Source organism: Geotrypetes seraphini, chromosome 1, assembly GCF_902459505.1.
Source record: "Geotrypetes seraphini chromosome 1, aGeoSer1.1, whole genome shotgun sequence".
Lineage (NCBI taxonomy): Eukaryota > Metazoa > Chordata > Amphibia > Gymnophiona > Dermophiidae > Geotrypetes > Geotrypetes seraphini.
The window spans coordinates 446,025,875-446,044,197 of record NC_047084.1 but is presented as its reverse complement, the minus strand read 5'-3'; the positions used below and the strand labels follow the sequence as shown (position 1 = coordinate 446,044,197).

At 42.3% G+C, this 18,323-nt stretch overlaps 1 protein-coding gene across 5 annotated transcripts in view; it reads right to left on the bottom strand.

Moving 5' to 3' along the window:
• Nucleotides 1-15,740: 15,740 nt before the first annotated feature.
• The window catches only part of CNTLN (centlein), a 557,312-nt gene continuing 554,729 nt past the window's right edge, over nt 15,741-18,323 (bottom strand). For 2 of the 5 annotated variants that reach the window (XM_033920539.1, XM_033920547.1), the window contains one exon: nt 15,742-16,046. In XM_033920539.1, the coding sequence (XP_033776430.1) occupies nt 15,857-16,046 (190 nt within the window). In that variant the 3' untranslated portion in view covers nt 15,742-15,856. Of the gene's footprint in view, nt 16,047-18,323 lie in introns of all 5 variants that reach the window. The other 3 variants (XM_033920529.1, XM_033920518.1, XM_033920556.1) reach the window with 2 other exon arrangements.

The following is an 18,323-nucleotide window of genomic DNA, read 5'->3' as shown; positions in this document are numbered from 1 at the left end:
TTTTTATTTGAAACCTTTAGTGTCTGGTGCCAAGTCCTATGTAAAGGACACGACGTCCATGTTAATTTGGCTTCAGGAGCCACATCAAATTCCTCCAGGCTCTTTGATGGCCACATTAGACATTCAGGCTCTATACACCAACATTCCCCAATGTAGTGCCATCGCAGTGGTGCGCAAATATCTGGATACCCTTCAATTATCACAAGCCAGAGTAGAGTTTCTAGTGTCTATAGCCAACATAGCGTTGCAATATAATTATTTTATGTTTGACATGAAGTTCTACCAGCAAATACAAGGCACTGCGATGGGGGCCACTATGGCTCCATCCTTGGCATGTCTATATGTAACAGATTTTGAGGACACCTTTATTTTTTCATCTGTATACATGGCAGACATCTACACCTGGAAACGATATATCGATGATGTTTTTTTAATTTGGACTAACTCTCTGGACAATTTTCATCAATTCTTACATTGGTTGAATACATGTAATCCTCATTTACAGTTCACCGCAAGCATGTCATTCACTCACATAGCTTTTTTTGGATATCCATATCACCATGAGTGAAGGAACTTTTGCCACAACTATTCATCGTAAGCCTACTGATAGAAATACGTTGTTGCACTATGGAAGTTATCACCCTCGCCATTTGAAGAATAACTTACCTGTGGGTCAATTTCTAAGACTCAGGCGTCTGTGCAGCACTAAAGCAGAATACAAATCTCGGGCAGGAGACATGTGGCATCGGTTTAGTGAACGGGGATATCCTTACCATATCATTAAAAAAGCTTACAAACGGGCCTTATATGCCCATCGAGATTACTTGTTACAACCATCGTCTGACCAACGTGACTCCCGACTGGTGTGCACTTTGCCTTACTCTTACCAAGCATTTCACATCAAAAAAATTATTAAAACACATTGGTACATTCTTCAGGCTCATCAGTGTTTGGAACAGCAACCCCTTTTTGCTTTTTCAAGGGGTAAAAATGTTCGGGACTTTGTATCCACCTCACATTTTTTTAGTTCACCAACCAACATTATGATACATGAGCCCAAAGGTCATTTTAAATGTGGGAATTGCACTGTATGCATGCATGCGTTGGAAACTACTTGTATGCAGCACCCCACGTTACCCAAGAAACATGTTCTCCAGCATTTTTCAGATTGTGACACCCAGGGAGTCGTTTACCTTATTTTTTGTCCGTGCAACCTGTTATACATTGGACACACCATCAGAAGCATTAAGACCCGCATAATAGAACATCTGAGTAAAATAAGAAGGGGTGACTGTAATGCCCCCTTGGTTCAACATTGGCAGGCTATCCCGCACCAGCTACAGGATTTAAAATTTGTGGTGTTAGAGGTGGCCCGTAACATCAGAGGTGGCAATTCTCAAGCATGGCTTTGGAAACATGAGCAGAGTTGGATTTACTATTGGCAGACAGTAGCTCCCTCCGGTTTGAATAAAGAAGTCGAGTGGTGGGCGTTCCTCCACTGAATGATTGACATCTTCTTCAGTGTATAAAAAGCCGGGTGCTCAGCTGAGCATTCACGTCATAGGACATTAAAAGATTACAGAAGCAACAGCAGGTATTCCGTCGACAGCGCTGAGAGTTTGGTAAAGTTTTTCGGTGTAGTTATAAGCATAGCCTTTGAATACTTATAACTTTTCTGTACCTCGTTTTCTTTATGTTGCAGGATTTATATTGAAAATTTGAAAACACTACTATAGTTTGAATATAAGGGATTGCAAGCGGGTTCTCTGAGGAAGCCTGTGTGGCGAAACGCGTCAGGACCCAGCTATATCACCGCATTCTCTACATTTCAGCTAAGTGATTTACTTTGGAAGTTCCTAATACACACAGTTAAAAATTTGGATTATCAGTGTTTTCACTTTATGGACTTTCAAGCATTACAAATTATTACTGATTAAGGACTTTGAAACATCTTTTACAACTAGGTGCAATGATTGATACCATATAAAGTTTCTCACGGGCTGTATGCCCCTATTGAGTACTTTAAACCTCCATCTTGGAATCTGAGCACCATTGAAAGTTAAAAGACGTTTGAAGCAGTGTTTGTTCCTTTATGTGTTAATAGTTATAGCCCTTCAGGAACATTTGTTTGAAACATACCCAGTTGTTTATATTGGGATTCAGTTCCATTTATTTATTTACATGTTTGCTTGTTTATTTATTTCACTGCCCACAGAGAGCTCTCCTCACCCCAACAAGAGGATGGTGAACAGTATTCTGTTACTTTTCATTTGCTCAGAGAACACCTCATTTGTGGATGAGTGAGGTTTCATTAAAATTTGATTGTATCGCATACCATATAAAGTTTCTCACGGGCTGTATGCCCCTATTGAGTACTTTAAACCTCCATCTTGGAATCTGAGCACCATTGAAAGTTAAAAGACGTTTGAAGCAGTGTTTGTTCCTTTATGTGTTAATAATAATAAATAAATGGAAACATGGGCAGAGGGTGGGATGGGGCAGGGCCAGGTGGTCCAGTGTACTTGTGTTCCTAAGGCCCATTGAAGGATTAAGCCTGCCCTGAGTGGTACTGGAAAACACCATCCTCCTTAAAGTTATACTTCCCTTTTAAATTTCCAAATAACCCTAGGCTTTCATGGTCCAAAAATTGCCAAAAGGATTTCTAGCCTTTTCCCTCTTATCACATATATTCTTTGTCTACCATCCCTAGGGGAAAAAAGCTGTGTTATATCTTAAAGGAAATAGTATATTTTTAAAATCTTTTCAAGGTTTCCTTTATAATGCAACATTTTTATAAGCGATTTTGCTGAAGGGCTGTCAGGTAAGATTTGCCTCTTTGTGGATGATTCCAAAATCTGCAATAGAGTAGACACCCCAGATGGTGTGAATAACATGATGAAAGACCTAGTGAAGCTTGGAGAATGGTCTGAAATTTGGCAGCTAAAATTTAATGCTAAGAAATGCAAGGTCATGCATTTAGGCTACAATAACCTGAGGGAAAGGTACAGTTTAGGGGGTGAAGAACTTATGTGCACAACAGAAGAGCGGGACTTAGGTGTGATTGTATGTGATGATCTTAAGATAGCCAAACAGGTTGAAAAGGTGGCAGCGAAAGCTGGAAGGATGCTAGGTTGCACAAGGAGAGGTATGGCCAGTAGGAAAAGGGAGGTATTGATGCCCCTGTATAATAACATAAAAATTGCTGCTGCTGGGTCAGACCAGTGGTCCATCGCGCCCAGCAGTCCGCGGCAGCCCCCAGGGCAAAGACCTGTGCCCTAACCAAGACCCGCCCTACCTGCGTTAATTCTGGTTCAGCAGGAACTTGTCCAACCTTGTCTTGAATCCCTGGAGGGTGTTTTCCCCTATAACAGACTCTGGAAGAGCATTCCAGTTCTCTACCACCCTCTGGGTGAAGAAGAACTTCCTTACGTTTGTACGGAATCTATCCCCTTTTAACTTTAGAGAGTGCCCTCTCGTTCTCTCTACCTCGGAGAGGGTGAACAACCTGTCTTTATCTACCGAGTCTATTCCATTCATTATCTTGAATGTTTCAATTATGTCCCCTCTCAGTCTCCTCTTTTCAAGGGAGAAGAGGCCCAGTTTCTCTAATCTCTCACTGTACGGCAACTCCTCCAGTCCCTTAACCATTTTAGTCGCTCTTCTCTGGACCCTCTCGAGTAGTACCGTGTCCTTCTTCATGTATGGCGACCAGTGCTGGACGCAGTATTCCAGGTGAGGGAGATACAGAGGATTCCTTATGCAGGAAGGGAATATAAGATCTCTGCTTATACAGATGATATCTTGCTTCTGAATCTACCGTTCCGCATTTACTAGAATTGATTAATCGATTTGGTAAATTCTCTGGATACAAAATCAATTGGAGCAAATCGGAGGTTCTTCCGTTAAACGTGCATTGTGTCAAAGCTCTATTTGGTCCATTCCCATTCCTCTGGAAGGAAGAGGTATAAAATATCTAGGCATCATGATTCAAAAAACTCTGGAAGATACAATGACAGTAAATTAAAAATCTTTATTGCAGAAAGTCAAAGAAATGTGTGAGAATTGGAACCCTTTACATCTTTCTTGGTGGAGGGGAGTCCAAACTGTCAAGATGATTTTACCTGTAGTTTGCTACCAAATGAGTATGTTGCCAGTTTATTTTCAGGGGGCCTTTTATAAGAAATTGAATGGAATTCTCACTAAATTTATTTGGCTGGGTAAAACTGCTAGAATAGCTTTAATATCTTTTCAAAAACCAATTGTGGCGGGTGGGGTAAATTTCCCAAATTTTTATAGATACCATCAAGCTTCCTGAGGTCTTGGAGCATATCCCGGATTGGCTTTATTTAGAATGGCAACTCATGTCCCCATTATGATTATGTTATGTGTTGAGTATCAAATTACCCCGTATCCATAAGGACAATAGCATTCTTTTGACTACTTGAAAACCTTACAATGTATTAATAATTTAACATCTGAACCGGTACAACAGTCCACATGCCAATCATTGTGGTTGAACTCCAAGATTTAAATTGGCGAGTCTAAGTCATTTGGAAGCATTGGTTGCGGGCCAGCATATGTACATTAGATGATGTATTATCAAATGGGAAAATGCTTGGCATTTCAAAATCTCAAGTATATAAGTGTTTGCAGTTGAAACAGGCCATTCAAAAGGGGTTCCTTGAGTGGCAAAATTTAAAAAGTCAGTATAGCCTGCCGGGTATATGCTTCCAGACAGATTTGCTAGGGCATCAGGCCGCCAAGTGGTATAAATTAATATTGGAATACTTAAGAAACCAAAAACTAGTCTAAAAGATATTTGGAGCATTGAGATTAAGCAGCAGATTTCTACTACTCAATGGCCATGTATTTGGTCTTGGAGGATGAGATGAACAGTCTCAGGATCTATGAGACAAACTTGTGGTTTTTTTTTGTTACACAGAACTTTCTGGACCCCAGTTCGTTTGCAGAAGTTAGATAGTTCTAAATCTAATAGATGCTGGCACTGTCATCTTGTGATAGGGACACTGAACCATCTGCTGTTTTTTTGTCCGTTGATACTTACTTTTTGGAAGTTGATATGGGGACATATTAATACCATACTGGATTCATCTATTCCATTAACCTACGATGTAGTCATCTGTGGAACGTTATTGCACATCAAACCACCGTTGGACTGCTATAAATGCCGGCTTTTCCTTATGCTTAAGCCCTCCCTCCGACGTCAGCACTGACATCGGGGAAGACTTCCGGTTGGCTATGTGTGCTGTGGCAGGGCAGGTAGGAAAAAGATGAGCCTCGCAGCTCGAGTTGTATTGAACCCCGCAGGATCCCCGTGACCCTAGGAGGCGTCCCCACGGGATCCCTGCGAACCTAGGAGGGCATTCCCATGGGATCCCCACGACCCTAGGGGGCGTCCCCACAGGATCCCCGTGACCCAAAGGGGAAACCCGCAGGATCCCAGCGGGATTCCCGTCGTCCTCGTTCCCATGCAGCTCTTGAGGAATAGTGGCTCGTGGCCAGTAGGGGGCGATGTCTATGGGACGGTAATGGAATGGACGTCAGGACATAAGTGGTGCAGTATCTTGTGGAGTTTTTCTACAAAAATGTCTGCTTTTCGTATGATTCTGGGTAACTCTAGTTAGATACAAGCATATGTGTTAGTTAAGGCCAAGCCTAATAGAAGCGTACGAAAAGTTGGTGAACAAAAATCTTAATATGGATGTAGCCAAGGCCAGAAAAACACACTACAGATTAATATTAAGGAAAAGCATAATAATATTCTTTTTATGTACTTTGCTATTAAGCTAGATCATAGAGGAAATCAGGATATACATGAACTCCATCTTGAGGTAGTGACTCCATTTTGTTCTCTTTTTCTGTGTCTTCTGCTTGGCTTTACTCCATTTTGTGTTCAGCCTATATCACTAGTCTTTGTTCAGGTTTTTGCCCGCCTTGAGCTTTCCTCATGGTCTAATTGATACCAGATGGGCTTGAGCTGGGTATACTGGGCATAATAGAGAAAATTTTCTTGCATTAAATATGAATGAAATACATGGTATGGATGGATGGATAAAAGGGGCCCCGACTGAACGGACGAATGAATGGATATATGAAAGATATATATGAAAGAATGTGTACTTAAAGTGAAATGTTTTATATAAGGAACACTAAGGAAAAATCCTAAAGCAACATCTGGAAATAGTTAAGTTAGAATCAGAGATCTGTCTTCAGCATAGGAAGGGAAGGGGGGCACATGAAACCCAAACTGAGGAAAGTATATCAGTGAAATTTAACACTAACAGTTTGAGCAAGGGGGAAATACCCCTCCTTCTCCTTGACTGTGCTGACAGGGAGAGCCGAGAATTTCTCAGCACTTTTTAACAAATGCAGGTTCTCTTAATATACCTTTTTGAAAAGGACAAAAAGAATATTGGATATGTAATAAAATGTTAATGTATATTCAGAAATGAATGTAAACAAACAATATGATTTCTGGAACTTTTATTCCTTTGACTTGGTGGATCACGAAAAATTGCTACAATGTCTAGACGCAATCGGCATCGGAGGTGAGGTACTTGACTGGTTCCGAGGATTCCTTACGACCCGCACCTATCAAGTACGCTTCAACTGCAACCTCTCTAAAATATGGAGAAACCCATCAGGCGTTCCACAGGGGTCCCCACTATCCCCACTACTCTTCAACGTCTATATATCTTCACTAGGCATGCAGCTGGCCCAGCGAGGTATAAAAGTATTCAGTTATGCAGATGACTTCACAATCATTATCCCGTTTAATGAGTCTCCCTCCGAAATCACCCCCATAACAACAGAAGCGCTAAACCTGATGGAACAATGGACCACAGAATTCAAACTGAAGCTCAATTCAGACAAAACTAAATTCTTTATAGCCTCACCACACACACATAATACGACAAAATCATTACGCATTAACAATCTTAACTACCCCATTCAACCGACGATGAAGGTTCTGGGGGTAATACTAGACCAAGGTCTAACTATGAAAGACCATGTGGACTCCCTAATCAAAAAAGGGTTTTTCACTCTCTGGAAACTTAGGTCCATTAGAGCATACTTCAACGCTTCAGCTTTCAGAATTCTAGTACAATCCCTAATACTAAACCACCTTGATTATTGCAACATTACCCATCTGGCAATCTCCCAGAAGTAAATGCAGAGACTACAACTAATACAAAACGCAGCAGTCAGGCTGATTTTCGGGCTGAAGAAGTCTGATCACATAACCCCTTCCTACCGACTCCTGCACTGGCTGCCAATGGAGGCACGAACGAAGTTCAAGCTGGGATGTCTCTGCTTCAAGGTATTACATGGTCTAGCCCCTAAATACATAACAGACCTCTTCTCATTCCCAACCAACAGACATGAGAGAAGAACACACCTGAAATTCGTCTCCCCACCGGCTAGAGGATGCAAATATAAGAGATACCATCAACAACTTCTATCGTATCAAGCAGCCTTATGGGGCAAAGACTTAGAAAAACTAATTACACACACAAACAAATATGGAGAATTTAGGAAACACCTAAAAACCTACCTGTTCTCGAAATACCTAGGGAACGAACCAGGACAATAGCCCCCCTTCGTAATACCATCCCAAAACCAAACTTGTAAACTGTTAACCCCTAATCACTAACTATGAATACTCCATTCAATTTACGGAATTTTCTAATTCTTTGTAAGCCGCATGGCCCTGCAGCATACGAACTGTTGTTATCACGATTAATGTTGTTATAATCAGATGTACACTGCTATACTCTGTAATTCGCTGTCTGTACAGTTTCTCTTTATTGTAAACCGCCTAGAAGTTGCAAGATTGTTGGCGGTATATAAGAATAAAGTTATTATTATTATTAAAGAAAAGTTCTTTGTCCAAATTTCAGGACAGCCTCTGTTAGTGGATTGGCTGACAGCCAATGAGGTCAAACTGGACTGAAGGTATATATTGGGGAGCTTTGAAGTATCGGGTGGAGCTCTTTGTCAGAAAGCCAGCATTTTTGGCACTGTAAGGAGCTTCCGATGACACAATTAATTTTTTAAGTCCCATGATGGAAAAATAAAAGCAATAATAATAATTTTGATATAGAACTTGTGTCATGTGTCATTTCCATATATTTTTTATTTTACACACCTTGAGCGAAGGCTAGCAGTTTAATTGGCAACTGCTGCTTAATGAGTGCGCTGGCGTCCCCGAACCCATGTTCACTCTCTAATCTCAATATGTATAATTTGGAGGAAAGGCGGGAGAGGGGAGATATGGTAGAGACATTTAAATACCTATGTGACATAAATGTGCATGAGTCGAGTCTCTTTCATTTGAAAGGAAGCTCTGGAATGAGAAGGCATAGGATGAAATTAAGAGGTGATAGGCTCAGGAGAAATCTAAGGAAATAGTTTTTTATAGAAAGGGTGGTAGATGTGTGGAACAGTCTCCCGGAAGAAGTGGTGCAGATAGAGATTGTGTCTGAATTCAAGAAGGTGTGGGATAGGCATGTGGGATCTCTGTGGATGGGCAGACTGGATGGCCCATTTGGCCTTTATCTGCCATCTTGTTTCTATGTTTCTATGATCCACTATGCTGGTCATAAGGCTGTCTAAGCATTTACCAAATAGCATCTGCCCCTTGAAGGGCAGTCTGCTTAAAGTGGCTTTGGAGGATGACTCGTCCGTCCTTTGTCTGATCCAAGAATCCTGCAGGAAGAAATGTGGGATTGTATAAGAAAACATCATTGCATTGTTTTTAGTTAGCACAGAACATCGTCATTAAAATAGATGCTGGCTAGAGCAAATTTGTGCATGTTTCACCATTGGGTGCCGATTCTTTATCGGATCAGGTTTTTATAAGGGAAGTTCTAGCTAACGTTTCAAGTCGCTAGGGCTTTGCAATTCCAAGTACAAAAGCAACTTGTTTGTTGCACCACTGGATCATACTTGCTTAATATGCACTCAAGACTTGGCATTTTTCTATTTATCACTGGCAATATAGAATATGTTACTTCAATACCTTTGATCCAAATTTAACTTTAAATAGTTTAAGATTGGTTTAAAGAACTTTTATTTTCATTATTTATTTTTTGCCTTCCCAGAAAGATGATATATATTTTAAGAGTCGTCTATTGGTGTCTGGTGGATGCGACTGTGCTATTTTTTCTTTCTTTTCTATCTATGGTGATTTGGAACCTGATTTCTTCTCCTATGTGGATCAGTTAGATGTTTTGTTAGTATTTTTAATTTTTTTGTGAATCGCATTATGGTTTCTAAAAGTAATACGCCTATCTCCCAGTATACTCTGCATTTGATCTCTTTTAATTTGTTTCCTGGTTCTCCTATTTCAACTCTCAGTTCTTTCATACCCACCAGGAACTCCCATCAGTCCACCAAAGTCATTTTTCAGTTCTCTGAACCATCTTCTTAGTTTTGCACAGGACATACAGTCTCCAGCTCCACTTTTTAGTTTCCCCTATTTGCTGTCCTCTCTCTGACTGCCACTGTCACTTGTACCACCACCATCTTTCTACCTTCGTGGGGAGCATTTTTCTTGCTCAGCTTATAGTATTCTCACAAATCTACAAATCTGCTAGCATTCAGCCAGAAAGCCACCAGCACTAGTCTCCTGCTAGACTGAGCTTATTAACCGCAAGTGCTTGTATGGGTTAAAAACTGCATATAGTTTTACACAGAGCTGAATACATCTCCTGCAGAATTAAAAAGATGACGCCTGAAGCAGGAGATGTAATCAGCTCTGTGTAAAACTATATACAGGTGAACTACTTGGCTTTAATATTCTCATTGATTTGGAGCATTGAAATCAGGTGGCCATCCCAGGCTCTTACATTACATCCTTATTTCTTCCATTAATTATGAGACAAGCTATGAGCTCTGAAAATAGTATCCTTATCCATTGCATTCAACAATCTCTGAGCCCCTCTCCGCAAGGTCTCAAACATAAATGGCCATACACTCAGATGAATGCTTTCTCAGCATCAACTGCAAGTAGCAACATTGGCTTTTTAGAGTGCTGGGGCAGCCATATTATGTTCAATATCCTTTTAATGTTATTAGAGGCATGGTGCCCCATTATAAAGCCCACTTTATAATGCACATCTGGATGCATGAGCTGGGTCATAAGATTTTTTTTTCTGCCTTTTCTTTATTAGGAACCAGAATATAACAGGGTTTTCTAACAAAACAACTGTACAGAACTATACATTGTAAAATGAACCATTGGATTAACATAACTGGACAGTGCAAAAATGACCACAAACTTGTCCAACACACATCATCCAATTAAAATTAGTATCTTATATTTAATTTATTCCCTTTCCCTCACTTCCCCATTCTCCCTCCCTCTTTCCCTCTCATAATGAGGTAGATTCAAGAAAGGACAAACGTTAGGTGCTCAAATACTTAGCAACTATTCTATAATGGCACAGATGGGCGATGAAGCTGTTAAAGAATACTAGCATAAGTGACTATCTGAGCAACTACTGTAGCTTTAGGCGCAAGCATTAATGTTATATCAAAGGTGTTTGCAACTGACAGTATTCTATAAACTTACCTCCCCCTACCCCAATATTCAGTTGGCGCCAGTCAGTGTGTTTTTAAATGCTGATTGTTGCTGTCTAAATTATCTACTGATATTCAGTGCCAGGCCATGTCTGGGCACTAGAATTGAGTATCTGTGCATAATTTTGGGCAGCCAGAGCTTATGCAGGCCTTACTGATATTCAGCCAAGGCCGCATAAGAGTTATACAGCCCCAGCTGAACATCAGTTTTTTTTGTTTGTTTTTTTAATCAACCCCTCCCCCCAAGAGCCAATCTTCCTCCCAACACCCCCGATGCCCTTCCCCCCCAGTCTGCGTCATACTCTCCCCCCCCCCAACCAGGCCCTCCCCTGCCAAGGTCCAGTAGTCCCTACCTATCTACCTGGGTCTTTGGGGAAAGGAGCATGGCCCCCTCACAGACGTCTGCCTTCCATTTCCATTTCTGGAAGGCAGCCATGAGGTGCAGGAGTGAGGGGGCTGTGCTTCTGTCCCTATAGAACTCTGCTGGACCACCAGGTAGACAGGTAGGCCCGAGGGGTCTACCAGACTTTGGAGGGGCCTGGCAGGTGAAGGGGAGAGGATGTGATATGGGCTGAAGGGAGGGGGCATCATGGGGGTTGGGAAGGGGATTAGAGGATCAGGGGCTCTGGGGTGGGGGGGTTATTGAATGTAAAAAACCAAAAAACTTATGCTGTCCATGGCGCAATATTCAGCTAGGGAAGTGGGTGAATTTAGAATAGCTTTTGAGCTGCCCTAAATTCACACAATCATCTTATGTGTGCCCTGGCTGAATATTGCCAGAGACTATACCCAGCACTGTCCCTGAGTGATCCACTTTTTCTGGGCCCATCAGAGCCAATATTCAGCAGAACTGCCCAGCTTAGTACTGTAAAATATCATCAGTTGGCTGCCGATAGGCGATTTAAGCAGGATAGAGCCTCTCTGGCCTGCTTAAATTGCTCTGAATATCAGCCCCTTATTGCATAAATGCATGAAACACCCATTTCCCTCCCATATTAATGCCCCCTTTACAGTTATGTGCTATAGAACTTAGACACTAAGGGGCTCATAAGAAAATACATCTTAAAACCCGCCTAAATTGGCACTTGGATGATCAAAAAGCCAGGTTGTCCAAGTAACGATAATTGAACAGGGTTTTAGACATATCTAAAACCAGCTTAGGCCTTTTCACTGCCTCTGTATGCCCAGAGCGAAAGGGATGTTTTTGGAGGAGTGGGTAGGGCGGGAGGTGGGCCGAACTAAACTTAGTCATCTGGCAGACATAATCAAAAAGTTTAACAGGTTGTCTGGACGGAACTTATACATTTTTACTTAGACCAAGTCAAAAGAGGTATAAGTTCTGGATCAGACCGCTGAGCTGATGGCAGCTGCCACGATCAGTTCAGCGTCCTAGCCAACCCGTTCCCCCCCTCCGCATTGATCACGGCAGGAGGGATGTCCAATCCCTCTTGCCTGAACCTGTCGTGATTCCCCGCAAGTACTGTCGTCAGGAGGGATGCCCAGTCCCTCCTGCTGGATAATCTGACCCCCCCTGCCAAGGTAGACCGCCTGACCCCCCACCCCCCAGTCCAGCCGGAACCCTCTCCCCCTCCTAGCCCACCCAACCCCCTCCTACAGCCCACCCGAACCCCCTACCTTTTGTAGTTGGCTGGCTGGAGGGTCCCTTCCAGCCTCCAGGCCTGCCTTCACCAAAATAGTGGGCCTGCCCATTCCTGGTGCATCATGGGATGCATCGGGAAAGAGCTTAAGGCCATGATTGGCCCAGTTGCCTAAGGCCATAGGAGGGGCCTTAGGCGCCTGGCCAACCAGAATCTTAGGTCTGACTCCTAGTGCATTCTGGGATGTGCTGAGAGTGGCCTAAGATTCCAATTGGCCAGATCCATTTGGCCACCCCACCCCCCAGGTGAGTTAACTGGAAGAGTCAGGAGATCTCTCATTTGCTAGTTAACTGAAAGAGCTAGGAGATCTCTGATTTGCCTCTGAAGTTTCTGTTTGCGTAGCTCTGGAAGAAATATGGCCCTGTCAAATAGAAGGCCCAAATACTCCAAGGTCTGCAACAGCAGCAACTGGCTCTTCTTGAAGTTGACAATTCAACCCTATATTCTATTCTAAGAATTGTAGCAGAGACACCACTATCTCCACCGCTCACTCTTGCCGAGACGTACCCGGATCAACCAGACATCCAAGTAAGGATGGACCTGGACACCCTGCCTGCAGAGAAAGCCCGCAACAAATACCATCACCTTGGCAAAAGAGCGGGGTGCTGCTGCAAGCCCAAAGGGCAGAGCTGTGAACTGGAAATGCTGTCCACAGAACATGGAAATGCAGAAACCTGTGATGTTCCCAGTAGATTGGAATATGGAGGTATGTCTCCATGAGATCCAAGGACACCAGAAACACCCTAGGAGACAGAAGCTATGACCATGCACACAGTTTCTATGCAGAAAGAACAAAACCACAAGAAGTGATTGACCGATTTGAGATCCAGAAGGGGTCTCCAAGTCTTCCAAGCCTTTCTCTGGCATGATGAAGTATAAAAAGTATTTGCCTAAGCCCAATTCAATTTCCGGAACGGGCTCTATCTCTTGGATCCAAGAGATAGTGCGGGGTAGAACAGACCTTTGACTCCTTCTCTGGCTGACTTGCTGGAGAGTCCAGAAACAAATCCGGAGGAAGCAAGACTATCTTGTACCCTACCCGAATGATGTCCAACACCCCTTGACCCAAGGATATGTGAGTCTACGCCTGGTAAAACTGAGAGAGCCAGCCCGATATGAGGGAGCCCCACCTGACCTCTGGCGTTATTGGGGCTTTTTAGGGACAGCAGTGGTATGGGATCCAGACGCCTGAGGACATCTTGAATTGGAAGTGTGGTAACAGGGATAGTATCCCTGGGAATATCTTTGGGTGGAAGAGCCCAAGGATCCCTGACAAAATCTGCAGGAAGGATGAAAAGTACTACAGACCCCTCCTGAAGTCTGGTCAGCAACACTGGCCATGAAGTCATCTAGACATTTTCCAAAAAGATGCTGACCCTTGAAAGGAAGTCTGCTTAAAGTGGATTTGGAAGCAGAGTCCCCAGCCTTATGATAGATCCAAAGAGTATGGTGTGCCTATACCGCGTAAGCTGAGACCTTACTGAGAATACTGAAGAGATCATAGAGGGTGTCCGCAACATAATCCACACCTTCTATCACCATGTGGAGGCAGGCATCTGCTACCAAAGAGGGTACACAGTGCAATCTCGAGTGACAAGCATACACCACAAAGGAGGCTGCCACCGCAGCTGTGATACTTGAAGAAGCCACCTCAAAAGGCTTGTTCAAGATAATGTGCAAGCTGTGATCCTGGAGTCATTAAACATTACACCCCCATCGCTAGAGAGGGCTATGTGCCGGGTAACCTGCGCCACAGAGGAATCCACCTTGCGATGCTCAAAAATGCTGAACAGCAGGATAAAGTGTAACCAGAGCTTTAGAGAGCCAGAAAGAGCTTTATGTGGTATTCCACTGCTCCATCGCCAGCTGTGGGTAGGATTAGAAAAAAAAAAAAAAAAAAAAAAATACAAAAAAGAGTACAGCACATTAGAACGGTCCATAACCGAACACTGAAACACAGAAGGCTGAGAATCCAAGTTAAGCTCTTTAAGGGCATCAGCATGAAATGGTGGACAGAGACAGACCTAAAAAATCACCTAAATCCGGACACTCTGAGGTATCGTGCTGACTAGTCCTGGCAAGAGTATCAGTAGCATCCAAAAGAGACACAATGTCAGGAGACAGGATAGGCATAATATATGTGTGACAACTAATGCAATCGAGAACTGTCATAGCCGGATGAGAAGGCTCCTGCACAGGGACCTCCAGCACCGGAGTGATCAGCCTGGAAGAAGGTGACGCACCCACAAGCTGCGTCAAATGAGCCGGGTCCGAAGAACATGCTTTCCAAAGGAGCTGAAGGGAATCTCGGGAAAATTCATACCCCATATTCACTGCTGAGTCCACCTGAGGTGCCTGCGCTGCACCAAAAGAATCCCCAGACTCAGAATGAAGCATTTGGCACCAGTGTCCAGAATGGCTAGGGGGGGGGGGGGGGGGGTGAGACTTTTAGCCCAAAACACAGACCCAGGCCAGCTCCTCAGTCCTGGAGGAGACAGAGGAGGCAAAGACCAAAGCTCTCACCCCTTCCCCCCAGTGTGCTGTGGCACGGGGTACATGAACGCTGTTCCAGCACCAATTCAGCGAAATCCATACATGCAGTCAACAGATTAGGGGCTGAGGAGTCCATCCCAATTAATCTGCAACAAAATCAAGGGGGTTTTGAGGCAGAAATCAAGCTTTGAAAAAAAAAATATTGATTAAAATCCAAGATGGCCACTGTCAGCGAATTCGTGCCATAAACGGCAAAAATTAAAGAAAATCTGAAAATAAAAAATGGTGATTTGGGGTTTGGGGAGGTGGGAGACCTGAACCCTACCCTCAGAAACTCTGAAAAAATGAGTTTTACAGAGTCCCATAGACCACCCCCAAAGCTCCCATAGGAAATAATAAAGATATACTTACAGTCTGTGAAGTATCTGCCTGCCAGTGCTGTTATACCACTGTAGCTGAATGGAGGAAAATGATTTTCTTCCTCATAAACTGCTTCAAATGCCCAAACTTGAAGATCTTTGGACTGCCAGTTGGATGGACTCAAACTGTAACCTCCGCCCCAATGGAACCTCTCCACGCAACCAGGGGTGGGAAACACAGCCTGTGCCCTGAAACCCGGAGGGACATTTACTCAGGATGCATACAGCCTGCACTTAAACCCCTTACAGGGTGATAGGGCAAGCAAACTCACAGGGGAATGGACCTCGAGACTGAAAAGGGTGGTACAAGCAGGCTGGCTCCACAAGTCCACCAAAGATTCTCTGTGAAGCAGAAGTCTGTTTCCACATGACTACATCCTTTCCTCCAGCAGAGGACACTGCAGGGGGTATCTCAGCACTGAAGCCACAAAAAACAAACAAATCTTTAAGTGGAAAAAATAAGAAAAAGATGCAGAGCAGATCAAAAGACTTATGCATGGATTGCTTACAGAAATTGAAACTGTAGGGGGCTCTAACATTCTCTAAGGTAGGAAGAGCACATGCTCAGAAAAGTGTTTGGATTTCTGCAACTCCTGGATTGTGGGAAGGGATTGAACACCTTGAGTATGGAATCTGGAAAGGACGTAACAGAAACTGTAATTATATCTTTTTTCATTCTGCTTACTTTTTCCCAGCTTGTGTCAATTCATCAAATATCATTTCACATATTTTCTTCGTATCGTCAGTTTTTCTGTTTTCGTAAGGTATCAGAGCCCCAAAATGAATTGTTCCTTTAATGTTTCCTCTGGATCCTCTCTTCTTGGGATTTCTATTCATTATTGCAGTCAATGTTTTCTGCAGATTGGGGGTTCTATAGAAATAAGGTCCACAAAAAGAAAAAGAAACCAGTACAGTGCATTTCTATAGGAGAGGGAGTTTTGGCACCTGTAACATACAAACACTGAATTTCAAATTTTGCCTCCTTCTGTCACACACACACACTCATGCATATACAGGTACAAAAACATGCACATCCATACAAGTACAAACATGCATACATGCACGTATAAACACAGTCACAAAACTATAGATACAGACACATGTGCATGAACAAAGGGGTTGAAAATTATTCCATAAGGTGTGCTCTGCAAGCTTTTCCCTCCCCTCCTGCCACAATATTCTATCCCTGCTGGGTTGGGTCTTAGTGATTCTGAACTGTAATTCATTTTCTTTGCTGTACTGTAAAACCTAGTGACTGATCTCTATACCTGCTTTGTATGATGACACCTAAAACTTTGTAATTTAGTATGGGTTTGTATGTATGTGACCTAGTAGTGAAGCACAGTCATGGTAAAACTGAAAAGTCCACTGACAATGATATCTCATGATTTGTTATCACACTTGATTTTATTATTCTTCCCAAACCAATGGAATGTTTGGGAATTATTCTATTTAAACAGCTTCTCCCCTCTTCCCTGAAATTTAGAGATAATACACATACACACATGTAGAGAGGTTGAAAGACTTATTAAAGCTGTGCTCTACATGCTTTCCTCACTTCCTTTTTAAGACATTTCTTAAAAACATTATATACAAGTTCTTAACAGAAAATTCAAAATAAATTTTCTTCACAGCTTAAGTTTGTTTTAAATATTTTCAATTTTATATTACATTTACAACTCAATATACTGTAATACCCTGGGGCTCTAATATAGATCTTAGAAAAAGATATGAAATCTCTTGAGAATCTTAAATACCACAAACATTTCTTCCAAATTCAAATGATACATGCATGGTTCAATATCAAAATGATTATTAAAAAACAGATATTGTACAAATATCTAAAAATCCATCTAGAATATAATTAAATAAGTAGCAACTTATTCTAAAAGTTTTGAATATATCTGTGTTCTTTGACAATGTAGACTCCTTTCTCTTTTTACTGTAGATTTCTTTTCATATTCATAGGAGATATAGTTCTTGCTGCCCACTTCATTTACCCCCTCCTTTACAAAGCCACGCTAGCGTTTTTAGTGCTAGCCGCCATGATAATAGCTCTGATGCTCATAGAATTCCTATGAGCGTCCGAAATGTAACCGCAGTGACTGGCGCTAAAAAACACTAGCGTGACTTTGTATAGGAGGGGGTTAATAAATGTATTGATTTCAATCTGTCTGATATTCAAAATGATTTAACTGGCTACTGATCAGTTAAATCGCTTGGTCAAAGATAATATTCATTGACACTTGGTCACTGTTAATATTCAGTGACACTTAACCAGCTAAGTGACGCTGAATATTGCAGTTAGCGCTGAACCCCAAGTTGGCTTCTGTGGGTGGAGTCAAGACTTGGCTACTAAAGTGATGATGTTCAGCTCATTGCCGACGGCTGATACTGACCCCAATATTTTTAATCTCAACAATCTAATTCTTGGCTACTTCACTCAAAAAAGGTTAATTTTGTCAATCCATACTGAGGATAATATAACAAACTCAATGAACTCAGCGACTTGTTGTTACTATCTAAATAACCAATGTTACTGGCATTTTTATTTGTTTAAATGGAGGAAAAGACCTCAGCAAAAAGGGACAAACTGTCAAGATGAATCTTATATTGGAACTCAGCCCCAGAATTAACCTCAATCATCAGCCAAAAAACCTCCAAAATGTTTGTGTCATAAAAGTAAAGATAAAGAAACAGTACACCACTTATCTTAATTCCCTATGGAATTTCTCCGTTTCACCAAAAAAGCTTCATCAGGGGAGGACACTGTCTGCAGAACTATCTTTATATGACACAATGCTGGTAAAAGAAATAACAGTTATAATAACCAAAAATGACAAGGCACAGAGAACAAAATCGAGTTCAAAATTCAACACATGGCATAGGGGATATGAACTTATTTCTGGTGTGCTCTCAATGGGCCAGCCTTCCCGTACCGCACTGAAATATGGCCACGGATGACAGTAGATTCAATGAACCTGTCAGCACAACACATGTCATGGTAACGTCACCCATTGTCAAGGGGGTGTTACCAAAAGCCGGTCCACTGTATGCTAATGTTTAATCCTGCTGGCTCAACTGAATTAAGATGGTGGATCCACCTTTACTCGCATTGAAGAAGTTTTCTGTCCCAGTCACCACCACG